Source organism: Portunus trituberculatus, chromosome 29 (genome assembly GCF_017591435.1).
Source record: "Portunus trituberculatus isolate SZX2019 chromosome 29, ASM1759143v1, whole genome shotgun sequence".
Classification (NCBI taxonomy): Eukaryota; Metazoa; Arthropoda; class Malacostraca; order Decapoda; family Portunidae; genus Portunus; species Portunus trituberculatus.
In genome coordinates this window covers 618,377-643,254 of record NC_059283.1, presented here as the reverse complement: position 1 = coordinate 643,254, position 24,878 = coordinate 618,377, and the positions used below count along the sequence as shown (strand labels likewise).

Sequence of the window (24,878 nt, the reverse complement as noted above, 5' to 3'; positions counted from 1 at the left end):
CTCTCTCTCTCTCGTTAATCAAGGAAACACAAAGTTACGCAAATATTCCATTATATTTCAGTAACAAAAACAAGAGTTAGAGTCACAATACAGATAAAAAGAAAGAAAAATAACTAAATAAACAGACATTGAGAGCCTGCGCGCGCGTACACAACAAAACAACGAAAACTATAGGAAACGAAGTAAATACGACCTTGAAAATCCCCGATACCCCGCACCCCAAAAAAAAAAAAATCAAAACCTCATAGAATCTTAGGTGCCCCGGACAGCTGTGTGGGGGCCTGTACATCCCCAACACCCTCTCCAAACCCCGCAACACCTTCATCACCCCCAACAATACCCCCAATCGCCTCATATCCACTATAAAACCCCTCCGAGGCTTCACAATGCACATCATACCACCGAGCACAAACTAAATAATGTTGACTGAATGTTGTTCCATTAGGGCATAGAAAACTGACCCCCCGACCTTCCTAACCCCTGTCCTGTGATCTTTGACCTAATTTGACCCCCCGGCCATACATGGAACACCTGACACTGACTAGTAGAGGCAAGGTCAGCGTAGTAGCCGTAAACAAGTCCGATACATGAAAAGGAAGCGTTAGGGATGGAAGACAGAATTGTTTAGTCGACACCACCTGGTAGGAACGACGCCACCAGGGAACAGGGCTGCCAACTCCTCCAATTCCTCATTCTATGTGTCTTGGGTTTTCGCGCCGAAGCGGTCGTCCATGCTTAGCGGTTGCCATTTGAGGTGTTCTAGGTGTAGCCGTTGTTGTTGAGGGTAATGATTGTGGTAGTGGTGGCTGTGGAGAGAGAGAGAGAGAGAGAGAGAGAGAGAGAGAGAGAGAGAGAGAGAGAGAGACGTCTGCAGTGACTCCATTCGTAACAAGTCGAGCCACACCGTAAGACACCGCCAAGCTGGACGAAAGTGACGGATTGTGAGTCTAACCTTCATCACTAGAGTATAGATGAAACTGTAAGAGTTTTTAAGAGTATTTTTAAGTGAGCCAGTGACAGATTAACAATATTTTTGCATTATAAAGAGGAGAAACACTTGAGAACTGGCTAGTCATCTCTGTGGCCTTGGAAAACAATCGTGGTGAGAAAGCAGAGCGTCTTCAATGGTGCTTTTTAGGTTCAAGTGACAAATTAACATTTCTGTATTGCTAATAGGAGAAACACTCTTGGGAATGCGGCTAGTCATCTCTGTGGCCTTGGAAAAGTGTTGTTGAGAGAGAGCAAAGCGTTTTTAAGGGTGTTTTTAAGGTTTTAGTGACATTAACAACATTTCTGCATTATTAATAGGAGAAACATTCTTGAGAACACCGTTAGTCATCTCCATCTGTGTGGCCTTGGAAAACAGTCGTGGTGAGAAAGCACAGCGTTTCAGAGAGAGAGAGAGAGAGAGAGAGAGATTACTGTTACCTTGAGCAGCCATCTCCCCCTACCACACACACACACACACACATTAAACGTTGAGCAGCCATCTCCTCCCCCACCACACACACACACACACACACACACACACACATAATAATGATAATAACTGCTGCTGCTGCCTGCTGCTCCTGCTAGTACTAATACTAATACTACTACTTCTACTTTTTTCTCATTTCTTCCTCCTATCACTAGCTCTATGCATTTCTGGCGGACAACAGCAGGAAACACTGAAAATTGAAGGAAATGTTGACGAGTTAACTCGGGGATTGACGAGGGTGGGTGGGGTGGTGTCTGGGTCCGGGTCATGGTGGGCCCCGGATGGTTTGAACGGGGGTATACATAACCATCGCCTTATTTAACACAGTAATGGCTATTTATCTACTTTGGTGGTTGATTCTGGCTTTGCTTCACTCTCTGGGTCTAGGAGCACAGGGGAGGTTAAAGGCAAACATTGGTGGACTGACCTGTGGGTAAGGTACGGCTGACGTGCTTCTGTGGCCCAATATTTACGTACGTAATTCATTTTAAAAATCGCCACAAGAAAACAGCCTCCCAGACTAGTATACACTACACTTTTAAAAGCAACAAATAATTTAACTAATAGCCAAAATATAATATCCTTACCGGGTGGTTTATTTACATACCGCGCTCCAACGAAAGGTGTATCACTAAGATCAACGGCTCCAACACACATCAAAATGTCGAGATGGAAAGCACAGCCAAACTGCATTATATTACATTTTCTGAATACGAAAAATTTTCGCTTTCCACCCAAATCAACAAAACACAGATTCCTTGTCGTATAAAGATTTTTGTTTTCTATTTTGAAACCGTTAAAAAATTTGAATTTGAAAATACGAATTGTTAGATTAAATTTAATGGAATATTGTTACTTGGGTCGTGTTTTTCATATCTTTAAAGTGTTATATGAAGCACCAAAACAATCCTAGGCGTGCTAATTAAAAAAAGTTATATTATACGCTGTGACTTTAATGTTATTTTATTCGATTAACTAGAACATAGCTAGACTCGATTCTATTGTGGCTTGAAACTTGTTTTACTTTGGCAATAACAAATCTGATATCAGAACAACGCCAACTCCATTAACAAAAGAAAAATATTTTGATCCTTAGAAAGAGATGGGTTTTTTGCACGTATGGTGAGTAACTCCAGTTCCCCCGCCCTCACTCCCACACTCCACCTCTCCCTTCCACCTCCTCCTCCTCCACCTCCTCCCTCTCCCAGAGTCCAGAAAACATCTACAAACACATGCAAAATCCAAGAAAAATCACAAAATGCGTTTAAAGAATTTTTCGTGGTAGCGGGAGGTGGTGGGATCGAGCGGGATTGGCTGGGCGGGGTTGAAGAAGGGCAGGAGCAGGAGTATGATTGGTGGAGGAGGGTTGTGGGTGGTGGTGGTGGTGGCGAATGTGGTGTGGTGTTGTGTGGTGATGGTGGTGGTGGTGTGGTGTTGTGTGGTATGTTATGGTTTGTGGTGATAATGGTGGTGTGATGTTTGGTGGCGGCAGTGATGTGGTGTGGTGTGGTATGGTGTGGTGGTGGTGCTGTGTTGTGTAATTTTGGCGGTGGTGTGGTGTGTGGTGGTGGTGGTAATGGTGATGCATCGTGCATGGTTCTCCAGTCTCTCCTCTGAAGGTAGCCTAGCCTACAGTTTGGGACATAATTTGGTACTGAAAACATTTTCCTATACATTTTATTTTCAAACTGGTGTATATAGTCTATAGCTTCATTATGCCAGTTTCAGTGAAGTTAATAACATTTATATGTGGGGTCAGCATTTCTGTCGTCTGGTGCATAAAAAAAAAAACTAAAAACTCTAAAATACACGTTCTTACCATAATGTGCCGTGAATGGATGTGGCTGGATGTTGTTGAGTGGATGGGTGGATGGATGGTGCTGATGATACAGTACCTAGGTAGCCAGTAGTGTGTGTTGAGATTTTGTAGAAATAGTATTATGAAAGACCGGTCTGGATTTTCTTGCAATTGCCCGCGCTGGCCTGGCCGGCTTGCAACACAAAAGGTACGGTAGAAATCATCACAGTACCGTAAATAATTATTATCTCATAAACTTGGGTATTGAATAAAATATTATTCTGTATTAATTATGTATAAAATATCCACATCCAATGTAAAAGTTCTTTGAGGTAAGAGAAAACAGTATTAGATAATCTACAACATACAAGCAACGTAAGCCGGAGCTAAGAAATACATTATGTAAATAATATATCTGGAATCATGATTCTCTTAATATTAAAATGATCGTACAGATTATTATAAAAATGCTCAAGCATGAATGATTAGGATCAAAACAAAGTAAAAGTGACACAAACTCTGAAATAGGAGGAAGCATTGTCCACAACACAAGCCGGAGTTAACCTCGGCAGTTGGCAGTAAGTCAGCCGGTGTTGGCGGCAGTCGGTCAGCTGTTCCCTGACTCTTACCCACTATGTCTTCCGGCGGCCCCTCCAACAACAGCAATGGCAACGGAAACTCTCTCAAGCTGTATTACCACCCCATGTCCTTCTACTCGCAGAGGGTGAGCGGCGGCACCTGATGTATACAGGCTTTTCTGGATAGGCTGAGTGCTGGGGCTCCTCTGTAGGCTTAAATAGTGCCTGGCTTTCACCATATGCCGGTGAATATTCATAGGGGTGGTGTTTGTGTGTTCCTGTAGGCCTAGTTGTTAGTGTAGGTTTATTAGATGGTGTGTTTTCGGTTCAGGTACTTGCTAATCAGAAGTTCGTGTTATTTTAGTGATTCGCCGTCAGTAATGTTTTGTTTGGGTTGAATTACACCAGAAACTTGAAATACATCGTTGTTTAGGTCAGGGACGAAGATATTACCGTTGGGTGTCATTTACCTTGTGCTTTAGTTTATTTCATTGAGTGTGTTCACGTGAGACCACAAGATACTGGCCATGTTTTGCTAAGGTTGTAAGGCAGCCACACTGACATGACACCCATCCCATTCACTACACCCACCCTGGCTCTCCTCTACATCCTTCTTACTGCTGTATTCGGAAGCGCTTTGCTCTCTCATCATCACCGTTTTCCTAAGGTTCCAGTAGAAGACATTCATGTTTTTTAAGAGTATTTTTATGGTTCTGGTGGTAGATTGGCAAGATTTCTAGTTTACTAAAAGGAGAAACTGTCTTGAAATCCCGGCTAGTTGTCTCTGTGGTCTTGGAAAATTGTCGTGGTGTGAAGGAAGGCATTTCTGAATATTGGTGTTACCTAAATGAGGCCAGAGTCACATTAAGTAGCAGATGAATTCTCCCAACAGGACTGCAGGTGAAGACATCAGATCATGCCAATATTAATGAATCCAATGATACTAATGACAAGAACAGCAAACCCAATGATCCTAATGTCAAGAGGTTTCTCATGAATATCTTGAGGTTCCTTTTGTCTATGATACGAGTTAGTAATCTGTTGTAGAGCTTTGGAACAGACCTTACCTACTCACTCACTCACTTATTCACTTACTTACTCATCCACAGGTCCTCATGGCACTGTATGAAAGCGTGTGCCATTCAAGAGCCAGGTGGTGTCACTGCTGACCAAGGAGCAGTACAAGCCCTGGTTCCTGAGACTCAATCCTCGCGCGGAAGTGCCGGTGCTGACAGACGGGGTGAAGGTCATTCCAGACTCTGTGAGGATTGTTGAGTACCTGGAGGACAATTTCTCTAATGGTATGTGTGGGTTTGTGTTCACTACCATGTGTATAATTTTTCTTTTTCATGAGTTAATTCTTTATCGTGTATTGTATTTTGTGTACAAGGACCAAAAATAGAATTGAAATGGTTCACTTCCTGGGTTCAAAATATACTGTAGCTTATTGATATATTTGATTTCGTGTGAATAATACTTGTTTTCAGTTCATCAGCACAATTATCACAAGGACAGCTGACAGTGTTCCTCAAGATCTGACAACTATGCATTCCCTCTGGGCAACATTCAGACTGAGACCCAGGAGCCACTTCAGAGTAAACAGACTATGGAGGGGAGAGACATAGGCACACACACCCTATACTAATCCCTTTACTAATTATTCTTAACCTAACTTAACTTTAGACTCGACCAGCAGCCACACACCACATAGTCCTGTAATTCGAAACAATTTGCTCTCTCACCATCACTGCTGTCCAAAGGCTCCAGTTGAAGATACTCGTGTTTTTAAGGATATTTGTATGATTCTGGTGATAGATTGGCAAGATTTCTAGTTTATTAAAAGGAGAAAACGTATTGAAAACCCGGCTAGTTGTCTCTGTGGCCTTGGAAAATTGTTGTAGTGAGAGGGGAAGGCGTTTGTTAATACAGGCGATTGTCACATGATCACATCTCCCGCCAGGCCAGTTTGGACAGTTGACGCCACGGGAGAAGGGCAGCGAGGAGAGCAGGAAGATCCAAGCCTTCAGGGAGTGCTTTGAGGGCCTGCCAGTCGGGGCAATGACATACGGCACAGCTGGCAACCCTCACCTATGGGATAATCCAAAGTTTCCTTTCACCCCAACACTTTTCAAGCAGATGGCAGGTGTGTGTGTGTGTGTGTGTGTGTGTGTGTGTGTGTGTGTGTGTGTGTGTGTGTGTGTGTGTGTGTGTGTGTGTGTGTGTGTGTGTGTGTGTTTACCTATTTGTGATATACAGGGCCCAAGACTAATTTGACTGACACTCGCCACACACACCACCTCTCTACTCAATTTGTTTCAAGTTGTGTGTGTGTGTGTGTGTGTGTGTGTGTGTGTGTGTGTGTGTGTGTGTGTGTGTGTGTGTGTGTATGTGTGGGAGGACTTGAAGGAAGGATAGATAGAAATTTTATTTGATTTGTTTGAGGTGGAAATGCATACATGTGTCTTGTCTGTTCCTGGGTGGTTGTCTGGTGCCCTGTACAACCCTATCACAGCCACCTCTGCTTGGGTTACTATACATGTTTGACTGATTCACGTGGAGGTTCGTCATGGATTTATTAATGTGAATGCTATATTTTGTTGGACCAGTCATGTATGTGGTTATTTTATTTATTTCTTCTTCTTTTTTATGTAGGGAAGGCATTGGCCAGGGGCAATAAAAGTAGGTAGAGAAGGGATTTATAGAAAAGAAATGTAGGAATGGAACTGGCCAAGGGTAACAGAAGTATGTATTAAAAACGTGAGTGCTTCTTACATCCACCGTTGTGTCCCCAGAGATGGCCAAGACCCGTCCCTCCATGATCAGAGGATATGCCCAGAGTAACCCGGAATTCCAAGAAACTCTACGGGAAAAGGCATTGGAGGCACAAGATGGGGACCAGAACCTACACAAGACTGCAGAGGAGATGGACGACGTGCTGGGGAGATTTGATGCAGCACTGGGAAGGGCCGAGGAGGAGCTGGCAACACACACAGGAGGTGAGAAGGATAAGTTGAGGTAGTGAGTTAGGACCTTTGATGTTTCTCATATTTTAAGACACTACCTTGATCTCTTTATACTTGTGCCCTCAGAACACACTCATTGGTGGTTGTGTGGAGAACTGTTTAGCATTGCCGACATAGATCTCGCCATCCTCCTGAACCACCTCTACGTTCTGGGACACGAGAGGAGGTTTTGGGCAGAGGGGAAGAGGCCCCACCTTCAGGCTTACTGGGACAGGATACAGCAGAGAGTCTCCTTCCAGGTATCTTGAGTCTTCCTTTTTGGTGTATTTTTATTGTCTCTCTAAAACATTATTGCCATTGCCATCAACACTTACTCCTCATTTTGGTACTCCATATATCTTTCCATTGTTGTTTGTTTCCCCAAATTGCACCGTAGTAGCTTTGTAAATAGTTAGTGTAGACTGTAGAAGGTTTCTTGGAGAGAGGTGTCAACTAACTGTGATGTTGCAGAGATCAACCCACATCTCCCTTGGAGGACTCCAGCTGGCCAGACTCCACCAGGCCTTCAAGGAGCACAGTGGGGTGCTGGCCTCTGTGATGGCAGCCCTGGGCTTGGCCGCAATTTCCTATGCTGTGTATCGACGGGTCAACAAGTCCTAGGGGGAGCTCTGCGTGTCGGTGTGTGTTAGTCTAGGTAGTGCTGTGGTCACCAGTGAGATCTTGGAGGAGGGCAGGAGGTGATGCTGTGTGTGGGAGACCTGAGCCACGGCCAGGAGATTGGTGCCACTCATTCTTGTGTGAATTAAGTAGTTCATTCCATGCCTTGTTGGAAGTTCACATGTTTATCGATTACGTACCATTAGTATTGTGTTGTTTTCTTTCCTATGAATTGAATATTTGTTGTATTAATAAAGCATTTACTTAGGTATACTAATATTTTGGGTAATTTTTTCTTGTAATATTTATTGGTCTTGTACTTGTAGGAAAAACACCAAAACTGCTATATTTTACTGACTACAAAAAGAATGTCTGCAGACCACACAATACTGAGTGGCAACCATTCGGAACCATTGTTTGTTGCATCGTCATATCATTCGTGTGTCCGTCACACTCAGTATTGGCCTCTGTCTGAGTGGCAGGAACCTTAGCGGTGTTGGCGGTGATGAAGTTTTGGTGAAATTTTTCATAATATTGCTGCTGTGCTGCTTCTGTGCTGAACATGCTGAAGGCAGATGAAATGAGGCATCCTGTGTGAGGAGGCACACTTTAGCCAGTTCACTGAAGGGGCTTTTGACTCACTAGGTTACTTAAGTCTGAGCATGTCCTTTAATGCCCAGCACCTCTAATGTAAGGTGGAAGTTTTTGATTCCAGTGTAATGTAAGTCTGGCAGGAACCTTGATTGGTTTACCAAAGCAGAAATGTACTTGTGCATGAAACTCGGACTGTAATTTTATGTTCTGAAGTGCAAGAGAGAGATGGATAGTTTGTTTTTTGTGCTGAAGGAACTGTACGGGAAAAATACTTAACAGTTGTTATTTGAAGTCCAAATCAGCTTTGACTTAATATCTAGTAAAAAACTGAAAGATCTGTCATGGCATAGATTATAAGGTATTAACTTCAAATGGTATAAGGATATTTGCCAGTTGAGTTCCACTGATATTGAAGCCTGTTAGCTGAGGAATATCCTCTTGATGTTAGTGGCTCTTCCTGTAATGGCAGTAATACCTCCAGTTATTGTAGGAGATTAGATAGTCGCTTATGAAGGAAAAGAGTGTGTACTACCTCATTGTAAGTGTTGGATCTAGTGTGTGTGTATTGATTCTGTTGTTGGTAGGTTTGGTTGTATAATTTCTCCGTGGAAGGATTGTTGTTGCTGCACAGTAGTGACAATACAGTATTTGGTGAAAACATTGTTGGCTTGCCATTTCCCAAACATTATTGCTGGGAAATATGATAAAGGTCTTGTTTCATCATTTCTCCACTAGTATTCAGGATAGGTGTGATGTGGTTTGCCATATATCAGACAGTTTTCTGTAGTAACCAAAGGCCACATCCATATTTGTTAGATACTGTGTAACAAAACCAGCATTGAAGTAGAATGATATTGTGTGGTGGCTTCTGGAGAGATGATGCAGTAGATTGCCTCTGTTGTGTATGCTCATGTGGTGTTTATGTACATCACCTGGACAGATTTTTAGACTTGCATATAGCTCAGATATTTGCTGCTTGCTGAAGGTTATGGTGTGTCATGTGTCTGGGCATGGATTGGTTGACTGCCAGAGGTACAGGTTGATGATGTGACTTTTGAAGAGTGACAGTTTTTTTGAGCCCTGACATAGACGGTCTCCTGCAATTAGTTATTCATGTAAACATCTGGTAACTCGGCAGCCACTCTGATGTACGGTCATATTGTGCCTCGTAATTCTCAAAGTTTATCCACGTTGGAGTAGTTCAATATACACGTGTACGTATATAGAAGACATATATATTTTCTATGTGAGACTACCATTTTTATAAATTGTCTGGTCGTATCACACCTCACAACGAACAACCTCCTCGGCATTCACTCGCCTCAGGAGCAGTGTTTTGCAACCGTGCCCATCTCTGTACATCTGGTAACTACCCCTTCAGTAATGTGCTTTCAAGTCCTTTAAGCTAAGTGAACTCTCAGTCACAGAGTATTAAGAGAAGTAGCTTATGAGTCCCAGTGTATCATAGCCTGTAAGTGATGAGATATAGTCCCCAATCATTAGTAAACAGTACAGAAGGAATCATAAGAACAGACAAAGGTTTTAATAATAGTTTGAAAGAAATGAAACTGAACAGAGAATCATCTAGTTATAGTCATGAAAACACTTGCCAATATACCTGATAAAAAATTAATCTCCTTTCATGATAATATTGTTGAGTATTGCACTGTTCCTGTGGTGTGATGATAAATCAGTATGTAAACTAACTAGATAAGCGCCTTTCTCTATCAACTGTTGCAGCGTGGAGTATTAGGATGAAAAAATTAATGTCCTTTCATGATTGTTGAGTATTGCACTGTTCCTGTGGTGTTCAGTATGTAAACTAAGTAGATAAACAGCCAAACAGCCAGTCTCTATCAACTGTTGCAGCGTGGAGTATTAGGGCAAGCAAGCAGCGACAATCCAGTTTCAAGTGTTCAGAACCATTACAGATGACCAGGTGACAGAAACACTACCTGGGCACATCACTTATATTTTGGATCTATATATTAATGGCAACACAGTTCATGGTAACTAATGTGGCTAGAGAGAGGATGCTATTTCTCTCTCTCTCTCTCTCTCTCTCTCTCTCTCTCTCTCTCTCTCTCTCTCTCTCTCTCTCTCTCTCTCTCTCTCTCTCTGTGGTGTGGTGGATATGATGTTCTTTGCCTCTCCCTACCTTGACTTCACTTTTCTGTCTTCTCATCCTCTTGTCACTTGTTAAAGAGAGAGCATGCATGTGTGTGAAAGGTATGAGTGTGTGAATGAATGAGGAATCACCTGCAATTATGTTCTTCATCTTCACTCAGGTAACAGGGGAAGCCAAGGACAGGATCCAAGCCCACCACATGAGTCAGTGAGGGGAGAGGGATCTTGTCAGTGGCATCCTCGTATCCTTCACCCTTGCTTCACTTTAGCTAAATGTAAAGACAATGGCTTCAGCAGACAAGACCGGTGGATTCAAATTTACTTCGTCAGCAGACTTTTCATGTTAAGATTTTAGGATTTTCAAGAGGTGCTTCACTTTTTTTGTCTTGATTATCATGTCTTCTTTCCTGCCCTTGCTACATTGTGCAGGTCATGTTTCTCCATTGTATTTGTTGACTTGGAGTGTGTTTGTGGTAGGTGGAGTGTATATGCATAATCTGTAGTGAGGTGACAGTGTGAAGAGTTTTGGATATCAGCTTATAATCCTCATATGTTTCCTCTTATATTTTTGCAGTATGGAGCATCTTTGGCTCCAAATTTACATCAGATTTTTGTATTTTTTTAATGTGTTTTCTTGCTCGTCTTGTGTGTGTGTTGTGTTTATGTCCAAACTGTATGTTTTTTTTCAATTTGTTTTCTTTTATTCTCGATTTATTATGAGTTTGTGTTATGTTTGTCCGAGCTGCAGTTCACACCTGGTCGTTACTATTCCATTACAGGTGTTCTGTTTCGGTGATGTTAGGAGTAATGGAAGGCTGCCCGTCCTGCTGAGTGTCATGTCACCCCAGCAGGTCTTTACTGTACTTGGAGGGTTCTATTAGGTGTTTGTTGACACTTACTATTCTGCCACTGCTGCTGTCAGGTGTTTGTATTTGACATTTAGTTAAGGTAAGCAAGCAGACACAAAATCAATCTCTCTCTCTCTCTCTCTCTCTCTCTCTCTCTCTCTCTCTCTCTCTCTCTCTCTCTCTCTCTCTCTCTCTCTCTCTCTCTCTCTCTCTCTCTCTCATCTTTATGTTGGCAAATAAACCCACTTTGTCTTGTTTGTTCCATAAGTAAACAATCTGTGCATAGGAGATTATCTATATATTTATTTTTGTGGCATTCCACTCGTGTACATAACCTGGGCTCATTTGGCTTCTTTGTGCAGAACTTGTATATATATATACATATAGGGAGGCAATTAAACTACAATATGGGACTGTTTTCTCAATTTCCATACATACATTAAGTGAACGATTGGTAGAGAATTGCCACTTACAGAATGTCTGGTCAGGTAAGCTGCTGCTTGTCTTGCACACTAGAGGGTTCCTGCTTCCACAGATCCTTTAGGCAGGACAACCATGTAAAATTTAGTCATTGTCTTATGATATGCATTCTTCTATTTGTTGTGCCCTAAATGGAGGTTGTAGGGCAGCTGAGACAAGACCTTTATGTGCATACATACGTCTCAATTCACTCGTGTCCTGGTTTAGAAGTGTGTAGAGAAGACAGATCCTCACCTTGCCTCTCAATGTGTTTGTATAATTTCCACAATGCATCTGACAATATCCACTGCAGGATGTGACAACAGAGGTGGTTGTTTTGCATTCATGATGTATCAGAAGATGCATAAAGGCATAGGGGAAAAAAGCAAGATAGAATTTCACAGGAGGAAAGACTGGAACTTTAGTGTGATGGCCACCTTGATGATGGCTGGAGGTATCTGAGGTACTGGAGATACAGAGAGCTGAAAGCTATATAGTCCATGGGGCAGTTTGATGAAACATAGGACAGGTGTGGGTTAAAAAGAAGCAGGATGGAAGACTTACTTAGCTGATAGCATTGTGGACTTGTAGTGCAATGTACATCTGGTGGTTACCCCAGTGAGAGTTCCAAAGGGAGAAGCACATCATTAGGTGCATTACAAATACCCTGGTTACCATAAGGTAAGAAAGAAAATCCATAGGAGAGATATTCAAATGTATTTAATGGCACGGAACATTCAAATTCACTTCTGTAGTTGTCATCCATCTGCTAAACTCCCAGGAGGAGTGGCTAGCATTAGAAAAATACTTGTGAAAATAAGAAATGATTCAAACACATCTGTGTAGCTACAAGTGTACCTTCTCTAAAGACAAACTACACAAACTGACTTGTGAATAAGTATGCAAAAGGCACAAGTCACTATGATCAACCCCAACAATCCAGTGCCTTTGTTCCCCACCAAGGAGGAAGCTGAAAATACTGCATCAGACTAGCTTATGTAGTGGTGGAGGTCCCCAAGACATCCCTCATCCTCTGGAGTACATGCACATGAACTACAGCTGCTCGGATTGCTCGTAGACACAGCTTTAAACAGAGATCAGATGACAAGTAACATCCTACACTCACTTCCAGTGTTTTACATTTTCCCTCCCATCTCAAGTCCTCTGGTATGTTGTCAATCTTACAAAATTTGACAATCACAGGATTTGGGACTGAAGAAAATACTAAACACTTGGCGAGTAGAGAGTGTTATTCTACAAATGACTGTGACTGGACCATAAACCCACTGGGAGGAAGGATATCACCTGGACTCATCATAATATCACAATGCTGGGGCTTTGTCTGCTGAGTCACGTTATGACCTGCAGGATGACCCTCAGAGAGTTGCCAGTTAAGGAAAACTTACATCAAACCATAGAAAAGTACAATGCTTTGAGGCTGACTAGACTGACTAGATTTGTGCATTATGCAGATGAATGAGAATTGGCCTCCGCTGACTGCTGACGTAATGTAAGAGTAATGTTTTTGTACATCTTATTGTGCTGGTTGTAAATGTTGCAGACACTGTTGACTAGAAAAGAGAGAGAAAAAACATGGAGTATTTCAAGGATATCTTAGTCACCTATTTCTTAGCATATTATTATGTTATCCAAATATTCATGCATGTGATTTGTGACTTCAGGAGCATGTGTGAAATTAAACTTGACTGATATAAAAATTCATAAATCTTAGCTGATCTGCATAAAGAATTAGCCTCTTGAAGCAAGGAACTGAGGTGATGAATGAAGCTTTTCATCATCCAGGCCATACTGTATCATCAATAAAAATCCCAGACCCATTCATGAAAGGATGGACATGTATCTCCCTTTAAATGATAATAAATGCTGCAGCACTTTCAATATAGTCACATAACCACCACAAAAACAGAAAAAAAATGTCTTTGCTTGGTGGCCAGCAAAAAACCTTCCAGCAAACTTCACAGCTTCATTTGCTGAATTGTCATGAGATGCGTGTAGAGGCAATCCTGCACTGCCTGGACAAGGTACAACCACACTGGGCTGCTGGCATGTGCACTCAGTTTTTTCTCACTGACTTGTAGTAGGAAAGAATGTGTATACAAGTAAAAGAATTCTGAGTGACCAGCCATTCCCTCCATACATAAAAACTATTAGCAATAACTTGTCTTATGTGTAAATGTGTAAGGAAAGGGAAGGCAGAGGCAAAACAGACACCCTGTCACTATAACTATTGTCCATTTGTGAGCTGTTGAAACCTGAAAACTGTGACATTCACCGTCTAGTTGTGACCCAGCTCATGACAGGCACGAGATCCACCCTAACGCTCTGTGACCTCATGTGGTACAAAGTACAGATGGTTTCCAAAAATTAAGGGGCTGAATTCTAGAGATCAGAAGCCTGTATTCAAAAGTGTCACTAAATGAGACTTGATTTATGCATGACTGAGATTCATTAATGTTTACACTCACTGCCTCAACTTATTAAGGCCCAAAATGAGTAATCTACAAGCACAAGGATGGATGTCGTACAGAACAAGAACATCCACAACCAATCACTACAGATGCTGGAACAAACAACACAAAAATTAATAAATGACACAAACCTAAAAGGACGCACATAAGGACACAAGGTGAGGTAATCCTACCTCCTCCAGGACCGACTGGAGGCAGAGTCCCCGTGTGGGCCAGTCCAGGAGGGTCCCCTCCCCTCCCCTCCCTCTCCATAGTCATCCATGCTGGACCTCTCCTCTTCTCTCTCATAGTCCCTCTTCTTCTCTTCCTTCTTCTTGTCTTCCTTTTCCTTCTTCAGACCATACAGAGGCATCCCCATGAACATTGGCAGGTTGTCTCGGTGATCCTGAAACACAAGCAGTTATGAGTGTTGGTTTGGGAGCACGGCAGTCATTCCTTTATCCTTCTCTCCATTACTGAATCAATCTGTGCCTGATTTTATTACATGGCTTTAGTAAACTTGATTCACATATTTGGAATAATGTACATTGAAAATTTTATTTAAAAAAAACAAACATACATCAATCTCAAAATACTGTGATCTACAAACGAGTTTTATCAGTTTGCTTAATTTCATATCCTCTTCAATTGACATTTGAATTATGAAAACTTATTACTCAAAATGCATCAACCAAGAACCTGCATTTTGTGGCCCATTTAAACTTGATTCCATTTTGGTTTCTTTCCCTGAACTTTGACCTTAACTCAACAAAGTGATGCTTTCCCTGTGTATCACTTGCTGTGTTGTCTTCACAAGCAGCCACTGACCTTGCATATTGAGGAGCGTCTTCTGAGGGGAACCTCTTTGGTCTTCTCCTTCATGTTCTGGTACTGGAAGAGGCCACAGCCAGGCTGACCAGGGGATGCATCTCTCTTGAACCATACTCTGCAGTACATTACATAGCACAGCTTTTCACATCATCAGTTGTTATGGTTGTTAGGATAGCCTTGCTAATAACAGGGCTACATTTCTCCAACATAAATAAGCATGACTATCTAGTAGCTAGGGATGTATGCTGTCAATTAAGACATTGTAATCTCTCACACTTAATTTTAGTGATGTCATGTTTAGTGGCATAATATTTGTGGCTTTTGTATCAAAAGTGGAATATTATGTATGGCTGTGTGATGATTATCCCCCTTGTCTCTCACAGTTACCAGTAAACCTTAGAGACAAGAATCAAATGATCAATCATAAGGAACAAAAACTTCAGTAATGAAATCCATGATACAAGGAACAATGACAAAACCCTCATTCCACTGGCTCAGAGTGTCATCTTTCCCTCATCAGCTGTTGCCACTAAAATCATTGCATAAAGCTGTGTTGTCTAGGCTGCTGTGGTTATAATTATCCCTATAGTTTTCCCAGATGTCTTCTTGTTGGGGATCAGCTACAGGACCTTATCACAGCCACCTTATTGGCGATAGCTATGTGGTGTGTGACTGACGACAAACTGATTCATCTTTTCCCTAATCATACCATAACTCTTTATTAGGCCTTCCTCCACCATCCCATTAACTCACCACACCTCTCTCTCCTGCCAGAACCCCTATCACCTCACCTGTACGTAAGGAACCAGACGGCAATGCCTATTGCGCCCCCGGCCACCTTCTGCGGCATGGTGTGGAAGAAGATGATAGTGCACACAAGCATCACGTCACTCAGCACACTCATCATGGTCATCACACAGAAGATGCAGCGGATGTATGGCGTGAACTGCTCATAATTCATCTGTGGGAAAAAGAACAGTAAGTAAAAAAATAAAAATAAAAATAAATAAATAAATATATAAAAAATAAATAGTGTTATTGAATATAAGTGAAAAACTGTAAAATTAAATACAAATAAGGTTTTACGTACATGTAGATCAGTGTTTAGACATAGGCCACAAGATGCAATTTGTGTAAATCTCATTAGAAAACTGCTGAAAATGACCAAACCTCAATTTATGAACATTTTATATATCTGTCTTTCTGTTACAAATCAAATAGTTTTATCCTTTTAAAATGAAGAATTTGCTTTTACATATCTTTAAAAATTACCAAAACTTTTGAAAATTGTATTGAATTGAAAAAATCCAGTTGATTCCAATTCACAGATTTTTTATGTTTGGTTGTCAATTGAGAAAAGTACAAGGGAGCGTAGTTATAAGCAAGATTCAAAACAAGCAATATAGCTGACTGTTACTGTGTGTGGTGGTCACCTTGAGTATGGCCATGTCGTAGGGGGTGAGGCTGTCCAGCACGGTCTTGGTCTCCCCGGGGTTCTGGACCTCTCCTCGGTGGTGGTCCTCCATGCGGATCTGGTCTCGAATTCCCTCCCAGCCATCTATGGTCTTGGCCTCCTCCAGGATGAACAAGTTGATGTAGACCAGCAGGAAGGCGTGACCTGTGGAGTGGTGTGGTGAGCAGGGCATTGCAGACACTCCAGCCAGATGATGTGACTAATGTGCAGTGACCACAACGGCTCACTTCATATTACTAATCTTACTCAAGAAAAGAATTAAATTGCCTGCACTGAAGTCAATATGCACAAGAATATTCAATTAGGCAATGCAATGCAGTATATAATGGCTAGATACACAGTACATCCACGGAAAATATAAACCAGTTATGAAAAGTAACATGTAAAACGAAGGACACATGATTCTAACAATCCTAAAAACAAATAAGAAAATACTTGGTTCTTATCTAACATTATAAAAAAGATCTCAGAAGTTTATAGAAGAATACCAATCAATTCCCTGGGATATGAAAGAAGCCCATCACTTCAGATTGCACAGAGAGCTGCCTTCCCCAGAAATGAAAGAAACCTTCCATGTGCCTGACATGGAAGAGTACTCGACAGATCACCCTAGAAATAACAGAGGCCCATCTCCTTCCTGTGATAAGGGAGAAAAATAAGAAAGAAATCTTCTATATATTCTTCTACTAGACAGATTATTAGCAATTCAACTATAACATGAAATGTCTTATTCCCTCATGAATTAGAACAAAACCCTACCTGAAATATCAAAGGAGTGCCAGTGGAAGCCTGCAGAGTTGCAATCAATCTTGTTCCTGATGATGGCTTTGCCCAGGCAGGATCCCGTGCGGTTCTCCACATAGCCGAAGAAACACTGGCTCCAGAAGTACCACATGAAGGTCCCCACCAGCAGACGCGACATGTTCCTCTTGATGATCTCCCTGTGGCCGCAGCCGATGGTGGCACTGGTCAGGAGGATGAAGGAGCCCACCACCAGCAACAGCCATGCCCACGCCACCTACACCAAGAGTGGTTAGTGTGGTGGTGGTGACACAATGGTGATTACTAGCTACATGCTGATAGGAGTGGTGATGCTGCTAGAATGCTGACAATGATGACAGCAGTGATTATGAGAGAAATAATGGGAATAATGATGGTGATGGGAATATTATGAACATTTTATTGCTATAGAAAAATAAAATACTGCCAGGAAACTAGTGATGAAGGCAAGATGAACATAAAGGACCAGGAGTGATTGTCATTACCTCACTGGTGTTGAGAACTAAACCAATACACAACAATGAAAAAGCCAACACATGTATCCACACACCACCTGACACAAGCACGGAGAGGGAAATATAACCAGGATAAGCGTGGAGGCGTCACCAGTCTCGCCACTAACACAAGCACCTCACGCAGCAACAAAGAGCTCACCTTGACATAGTAGACGTTGAACACATTGTCTCGCTGGCCCATGTACACGTTGGGCAGGGGCAGGAAGTCACATACGAGGGAGCCGAAGAAGAGACCCAAGGAGTAGAGCATCACCTTCACCTCGGTGGGGATAAACAGCACCTTACGACATACGTGAACCACGATAAGCGTTAACACGTACTTCACGGACGCTTGTTCAGGCAGAGGCTTGGTGCCCTTGGCCGCCCACCGCCCCTTCTCTATGGGCTGCTTCCCGCATCTTACACTCTGAGAGGCAGGTCGGCTCCTCTTGAGACCCGAGGAGGAGGCAGCTGGCATCCTGCTTGGCCACAGTCAATCCCTCGGACGGTCGTTTATCCCTTGCCGGGGTCGCGGGCGGAGCAGGGAGCCATTGACATGCAGGCCGCAGGGGACGCGGCCAAGTCTATTTCTGGCAGGCTGGCTTTACCCTCCTCTTCAGCTAAGGGATGTCAGATGTTCACGTAATGGTCAGTTAACATCATGACGCCCCTATCGTGGCCCCCATCACGTGTGTTACATCGTGGGGCGCAGGGAAGGCTGGGCTGGTTAGTAAGGAGCATTCATCAGCTGACACACTGTTTTGTTGCGTCATCTGCTAGTCCTGTGTTCTCTCTCTCTCTCTCTCTCTTGGACGCCTCTCAGCTCATGGTTAATCTCAAGCTGTTTCCAAGCAAGCGACTCTCGGCTAGAAATAAATGTTTTATTTTAATCATTATTGTTATTTCTGTCTCAAAGCAAATGATGATGCAGAGACGCCTGAAAACTTTTGATGTGTCTGTGAACCGCGCAGAGAGAGAGAGAGAGAGAGAGAGAGAGAGAGTTCTATTAAAGTGTCAATATTTATTATGAAATTTCACTGGATTAATCTCTCTCTCTCTCTCTCTCTCTCTCTCTCTCTCTCTCTCTCTCTCTCTCTCTCTCTCTCTCTCTAACCCAGTTCTTTTTAATCAACTCGATCTGCACAATCAGTACGGTTATTTTGCCGCTGTCAGTTCAAATTTGCTTATATTACCGTGTCCATAGAGAATAGTTGACATTGTTTTTTGGGATAACTGCGGAAAAAAAAAGAAAAAGAAAAATGGTCCTGAGAGAGAGAGAGAGAGAGAGAGAATGTGTGTGTCCCCTTCATAATTTCCTAGTTGGCTTTAGTGAACAGGTGTCGCTTACTGTTACCTCTCATTAGCGTCAGGTAGGACATTATTAGATCTCTCTCTCTCTCTCTCTCTCTCTCTCTCTCTCTCTCTCTCTCTCTCTCTCTCTCTCTCTCTCTCAGTGGGCGTTTCATGATCCTTCTTCGTTTTTCTTTAGGTCATCACCAATTATCATCGACGTCAATGCTTCTTTTTGTTGATTTTTTCCTTCCGTTTTCCATTCATGCGTCACAAATATCCGCAACTATTCATGATTACCAGAGAGAGAGAGAGAGAGAGAGAGTAATGTGACGTACGTTAAGAAAATTCAGTGGTAAAAGACTGTCATTTTTTTTTTTTTTTTAGTATTTGGAGGAGATGTATGTGGTTTTATTATTTTTGTTATTATTATTATTATTATTATTATTATTATTATTATTATTATTATTATTATTATTATTATTATTATTATTATTATTAATATTATGTAGTTAGTAGTAGTAGTAGTAGTAGTAGTAGTAGTTGTAGTAGTAGTAGTAGTAGTAGTAGTAGTAGTAGTAGTAGTAGTAGCAGTAGTTATTGTTGTTGTTGTTGTAATAATAATATTAATAGTAATAGCAGTAGTAGTAGTAGTAGTAGTAGTTGTTGTTGTAGTAGTAATAGTAGTAGTAGTAGTAGTAGTAGTAGTGTATTATTGGCAGACACTGTATTTATTTATTTATTTATTTACGTATTTATTTTTTTTTTTTTACTTTTTTTACCCTTATTTCTTTTCTCTGCAGGTTAATTAACGTGTGACTGTCCGCTACCTGGTTTGTCTGCACGCTGAGTCAACTAACGTAAGGTAAGTGTTGTTTACATTACTTTTCTTCACTTCTCTGTATATTTTTGTATATTTTTTTATTGTTTGGTTATATTTTTTATTTTCTTTCCTCGTACTTGCTTTATTATTATTCCACCTTGAATTTATTTATTTTAATTTTTACTATCCTTTCTATTTTAATTTATTTCTTATTCTTTTACTGGTTTCTTTCTTGATTTACATTTTCTATCTTACACTTCTATCTTGTCTAATATTCTTTTTATTCTGATTTATTTCTTAATCTTTAACCCCTTCAGTACCATGACGCGTTTCCATATTGATTCTGCTTACTATTTGGTGATTTTTTACAGCTTCAGAAACTCATATGGTGGATTGAAATAGTGAAGACTGTGGCCATTAATCTTCTGACCTCCATAGAGCCTTCCTAATGTCAATAAAATGGTCTAATCGTACACAAATCTCAAGGTAAAAATGTGTTCCAGTACTGAAGGGGTTAAAATAGTGAAGACTGTGGCCATTAATCTTCTGACCTCCATAGACCCTTCCTAATGTCAATAAAATGGTCTAATCGTACACAAATCTCAAGGTAAAAATGTGTTCCAGTACTGAAGAGGTTGATGGCTTCATTCTTGATATTTTCTCTGCTTCTTTAATGGTTTTCTTATCATTCTTTTATCTATCGTCATTGTCTTTCTTAATTTGCATTTTCTATCTCAAACTTCTTTCTCGTTTTTACTGTTCTGTATATTTTAATTTATTTTTCAATCTTTAATGGCTTCTTTCTTGGTATCTTCTCTGTCTTTAATGGTTTCCTTTTTATCAATCTTTTATTTGTCGCCATTGTTCTTAGTTTATATTTTCTACCTTGCACTTTTTTCCTCCTCTGAACCGTTCTTTATATTCTAATTCTGTCTCAATCTTTAATGGCTTCCTTCTTGGTATTTTCTCTGTGTTTAATGGCCTCCTTTCCTGTCATTCTTTTATTTGTCGCCATTGTTGTCATTGTCTTGCCTGGAAACATGGAGGAATGAGTGACTGCGGAGGAAAGAATTAAGGGATAACTCATTAGCAGATACGAAGAATAAGTGTCGTATTTTTCAACTATCTTTTTTAAACACATGATTATTGTACGCTGTATATTTTTCATCCTTTTCTTAGCTGTATATTCTAACCTTTTCTTTGCTCTCTGGTACTTGTTTTATTATTACTAACCAGTCTGAGATATCCTGTCTTGTCTAAATGTGGTTCTAATTATGGTTAACCCCCTTCAGTACTGGGACACATTTTTACGTTGAGATTTGTGCCTTTTATTGACATTAGGAAGGGTCTATGGAGGGCAGAAGGTTAATGGCCACAGTCTTCACTATTTAAGCCCCTTCAGTACTGGGGCACATTTTTACGTTGAGGTTTGTGTACGATTAGACCATTTTATTGACATTAGGAAGGGTATATGGAGATCAGAAGATTAATGGTCTCAGTCCCACAGTTCTTCTTCTTCTTCTTCTTCTTCTTCTTCTTCTTCTTCTTCTTCTTCTTCTTCTTCTTCTTCTTCTTTTTGTTGTTGCTGTTCGTGTTCTTATTCTTATTCTCATTCTTATTCTTTTTCTTATCCTTCTTCTTATTATTCGTGTTATATTGTTTAAGGAAATGGACTTAACAGGTTTTAAGACAGTTATCCTTAGATTTTCGACAATTCTCTTTTTCTTTTACGACTGACATCCCTTTGTTGTTGTTGTTGTTGTTGTTGTTGTTGTTGTTGTTGTTGTTGTTGTTGTTGTTGTTGTCTTTGGCCGGTGTTCTTCCTACATGAAAAAAATAAAATAAAATAAAGAAATAAGAATATGTAAAAATATATATAAAGAGATGGGTTGCTGCCTCAGGGAAGAAAATAAGTTAATATGTTAAGATTCAAATTATTCCGGATGAAAATGAGTTTTTTTGTATGCCTTTTGTTGTTGCCCCGGCCAGAACCCTTCCCGCCTGAAGAGATGACGAGAACACGGTCAAAATAGTAGCACAGATCATTGTTCTAACGTTCAACAATGGAGTCATTAGTACCTCGCCATAAAGCTGTTTCATTATTATTATTATTATTATTATTATTATTATTATTATTATTATTATTATTATTATTATTATTATTTCATTGACTATGATGAATATTACTTCTGCCTCATTTCCTCCTCCTCCTCCTCCTCCTTTACTACTACTACTACTACTACTACTACTACTACTACTACTACTACTACTACTACTACTACTACTACTACATAATTACACCGTTGCTTTCCCCTTGCATTTAAAAATATTATCCTGAAATAATTACTCCCACTGTCAACATACATTTTCCTCCTCCTCTCTCATGTTTTCCCTCTCTCTCTCTCTCTCTCTCTCTCTCTCTCTCTCTCTCTCTCTCTCTCTCTCTCTCTCTCTCTCTCAATTACTTTTCCTCCATATGATTTGTTGCTCTCTCTCTCTCTCTCTCTCTCTCTCTCTCTCTCTCTCTCTCTCTCTCTCTCTCTCTCTCTCTCTCTCTCTCTCTCTCTCTCTCTCTCTCTCTCTCTCTCTCTCTCTCTCTCTCTCTCTCTCTCTCTCTCTCTCTCTCTCTCTCTCTCTCTCTCTCAAACCACCACTAGGAACCTTTCTCTCTATCTCCTCCTCCTCCTCCTCCTCCTTTTTCCTCTTTTTCCCCTCTAAGAAGGCCTTCCAAAGTCTCCCTTGAGTAAGGTTATCTTAAATAGGCCTATCTCCTCCTCCTCCTCCTCCTCCTCCTCCTCTTCCTCCTCCTCCTCCTCTTTGGTCATATAATTTATTTCTCTTCTCTTTTTCCCTTATTTTATTTGTCGTTTCATGTTCTTTCATTTACTTTTTTTTTCTTCTTCTTCTTCTTCTTCTTCTTCTTCTTCTTCGTCTTCGTCTTCGTCTTCGTCTTCTTCTTCTTGATAGTGTTCTCTTTTTGTTGTTCTTGTTCTTGTTCTTTTGTTGTTTTTCTTGTAGTTGTTCTTTTTTGTTCTTTTCTTTTTCCTCCTCCTCCTCCTCCTCCTCCTCCTCCTCCTCCTCCTCCTCCTCCTCCTCCTTCTTTTTATCCGTTTTCTACCTCCTCCTCCTCCTCCTCCTCCTCCTCCTCCTCCTTCTTTTTATCCGTATTCTACCTCCTCCTCCTCCTCCTCCTCCTCCTCCTCCTCCTCCTCCTCCTCCTCCTCCTCCTCCTCCTCGTTTTAATATGTTAAAATCAATACATAAGTTAAGGCATGAGTAAGACGTAGTGTGTGTGTGTGTGTGTGTGTGTGTGTGTGTGTGTGTGTGTGTGTGTGTGTGTGTGTGTGTGTCCTCATTAAAATGTCGATTTGGCTGTACGTTTTTTTTTCTTTTACCTTTTCTTTCTTTCTTTTTATATTTTGTGCTAAGTTGAAATTATGCACTAAATAAAGAAGAAGAAGAAGAAGAAGAAGAAGAAGAAGAAGAAGAAGAAGAAAGTAAGACAAGAAGCAGAAAATTGAGAAACTTATTGAGACGCGGAATAAAAATCTTACCACACCACAAAAAAAAAAAATAAATAGAAATATACAGAATAAACAAAATAAACTAATAAACCACTAATATAATCCACGAACATTCTCCCTCTTTTCAATATGAACCTTAATGAACGTCGAAGAAGAAAAGAAACTAACCATTCCACTCAATGAAGGAGAGAAAAGAACACGAAGAGGGACATTTCAACTAGACGAGGCGAACCTGAAAAATTTAATCATCGTGGGAAGTCAATATGTAGCGGTGAAGTGAACTAGTTACCGCATTACTTAGAGCGGAGGTAGACGGGTAGATTAGCGAAGGGAAGGCTGGTGGATGGAAGCGGGGAGAGCCTTAGGGAGGTAAATAGATAGGGGAATATAGTAATGGATAGCGAATATTGACTGCTACTGTATGTTGGTAAATAGATAGACAAATTGATAGATAGACAGACAGATAGATAGATAAATAGATAGATAAGTAAATAGATATGATTCTCTTATGTAAAAGGGAAAATCTGGCTAAGGGTAACAAAAGGGATTAAGCCAAATAAATGCCCACTTAAATGCCAGTCCCCGAGCAGGTTTGAGAGAGATAGCCAAAAGAATGTAATAAATGTCTTGAAACTTCTCCCTCTTAAAGGAGTTCAGGTTACAGGAAGATGGAAATACAGACGCAGGTAGGGAATTCCGGAGTTTACATGTAGAGATTGGAATGGGTTTAGAAAGGTGATTGGTAGGTAATGATGATTGGTTAGGCAGATAAGAAGATAGTGACTTGATATATAGTTGTGTTAATTTACATATAGAGAGATTGAAATGGGTTTAGAAAATATGTAATAGAGATGTAATGATAATATATGTAGATAATAACGCTTAATAGTTATGATATAGATAGATAGATGGATAGATAGATAAATGAATAAAGTAACTGATATGTGAATAGATAGACAAACAGATAAATGTATGAATAGATAGAAAAATAGACATAGACATAGATATAAACACACTAATACATAGATAACACAGATGCAGTCACACACACACACACACACACACACACACACACACACACACACAGACACACACACACACACACACACACACACACACACACACACACACACACACACACACACACACACACACACACACACACACACACACACACACATACAGGTCCAACTTAAGTGTCGTCACGTTACATTGAAATCCGAGTAAGGGAAACTGGCGTCACTTTTTTTCTTCCTCACTGTTTCGTCTGTAAATGAACCGTCGATTTCCCCAGAGAGAGAGAGAGAGAGAGAGAGAGAGAGAGAGAGAGAGAGAGAGAGATTAGTGTGTACCATTAAAAAAATAATCTCCAGCCATTTTCAAAGTTGTCCGTAATTCAGGTGGTGTTCCCTCGTGGCATTATACTCTCTCTCTCTCTCTCTCTCTCTCTCTCTCTCTCTACGGCTCATATTGATGGGAGTGAAGATGGATCAAGAGTAGCGAAGACTTCCCAACCGTGAAGGTCAAAGGTTGCCTCGCCCACACACACCCTCCCTTTTCCTTCCTTCCTCTACTTCCACCTTCTTTCCCTTCCTCCCTCTCCTCCCCGCTCCCTTATTCCCCCGAGCCTTTCCTAAGTTAGTACTCCTTCCACTACCTCCATCTGGCACCCGCGCACCTGCCCAATGTC

The 24,878-nt window shown here is 40.9% G+C and overlaps 2 protein-coding genes across 2 annotated transcripts; one reads left to right on the top strand and one right to left on the bottom strand.

Annotated features, from left to right (window-relative positions):
- Window positions 1-3,839: 3,839 nt before the first annotated feature.
- Window positions 3,840-11,458, top strand: LOC123510467 (ganglioside-induced differentiation-associated protein 1-like). The gene is given in 7 exon segments (XM_045265662.1): window positions 3,840-4,002; window positions 4,966-4,981; window positions 4,984-5,157; window positions 5,817-5,999; window positions 6,649-6,852; window positions 6,946-7,118; window positions 7,330-11,458. Coding segments are annotated over 7 exon segments (990 nt in total). The 5' UTR covers window positions 3,840-3,912; the 3' UTR covers window positions 7,480-11,458.
- A 746-nt stretch (window positions 11,459-12,204) lies between these two features.
- Window positions 12,205-18,356, bottom strand: LOC123510466 (acyl-coenzyme A diphosphatase FITM2-like). The gene is made up of 6 exons (XM_045265661.1): window positions 17,712-18,356; window positions 17,037-17,295; window positions 16,237-16,421; window positions 15,595-15,764; window positions 14,801-14,918; window positions 12,205-14,378 (listed from the first exon to the last, which is right to left on the bottom strand). The coding sequence occupies exons 1-6, from the start codon at window positions 18,027-18,029 to the stop codon at window positions 14,163-14,165; spliced, it is 1,266 nt and encodes a 421-aa protein (XP_045121596.1). The 5' UTR covers window positions 18,030-18,356; the 3' UTR covers window positions 12,205-14,162.
- Between the last annotated feature and the right edge of the window lie 6,522 nt (window positions 18,357-24,878).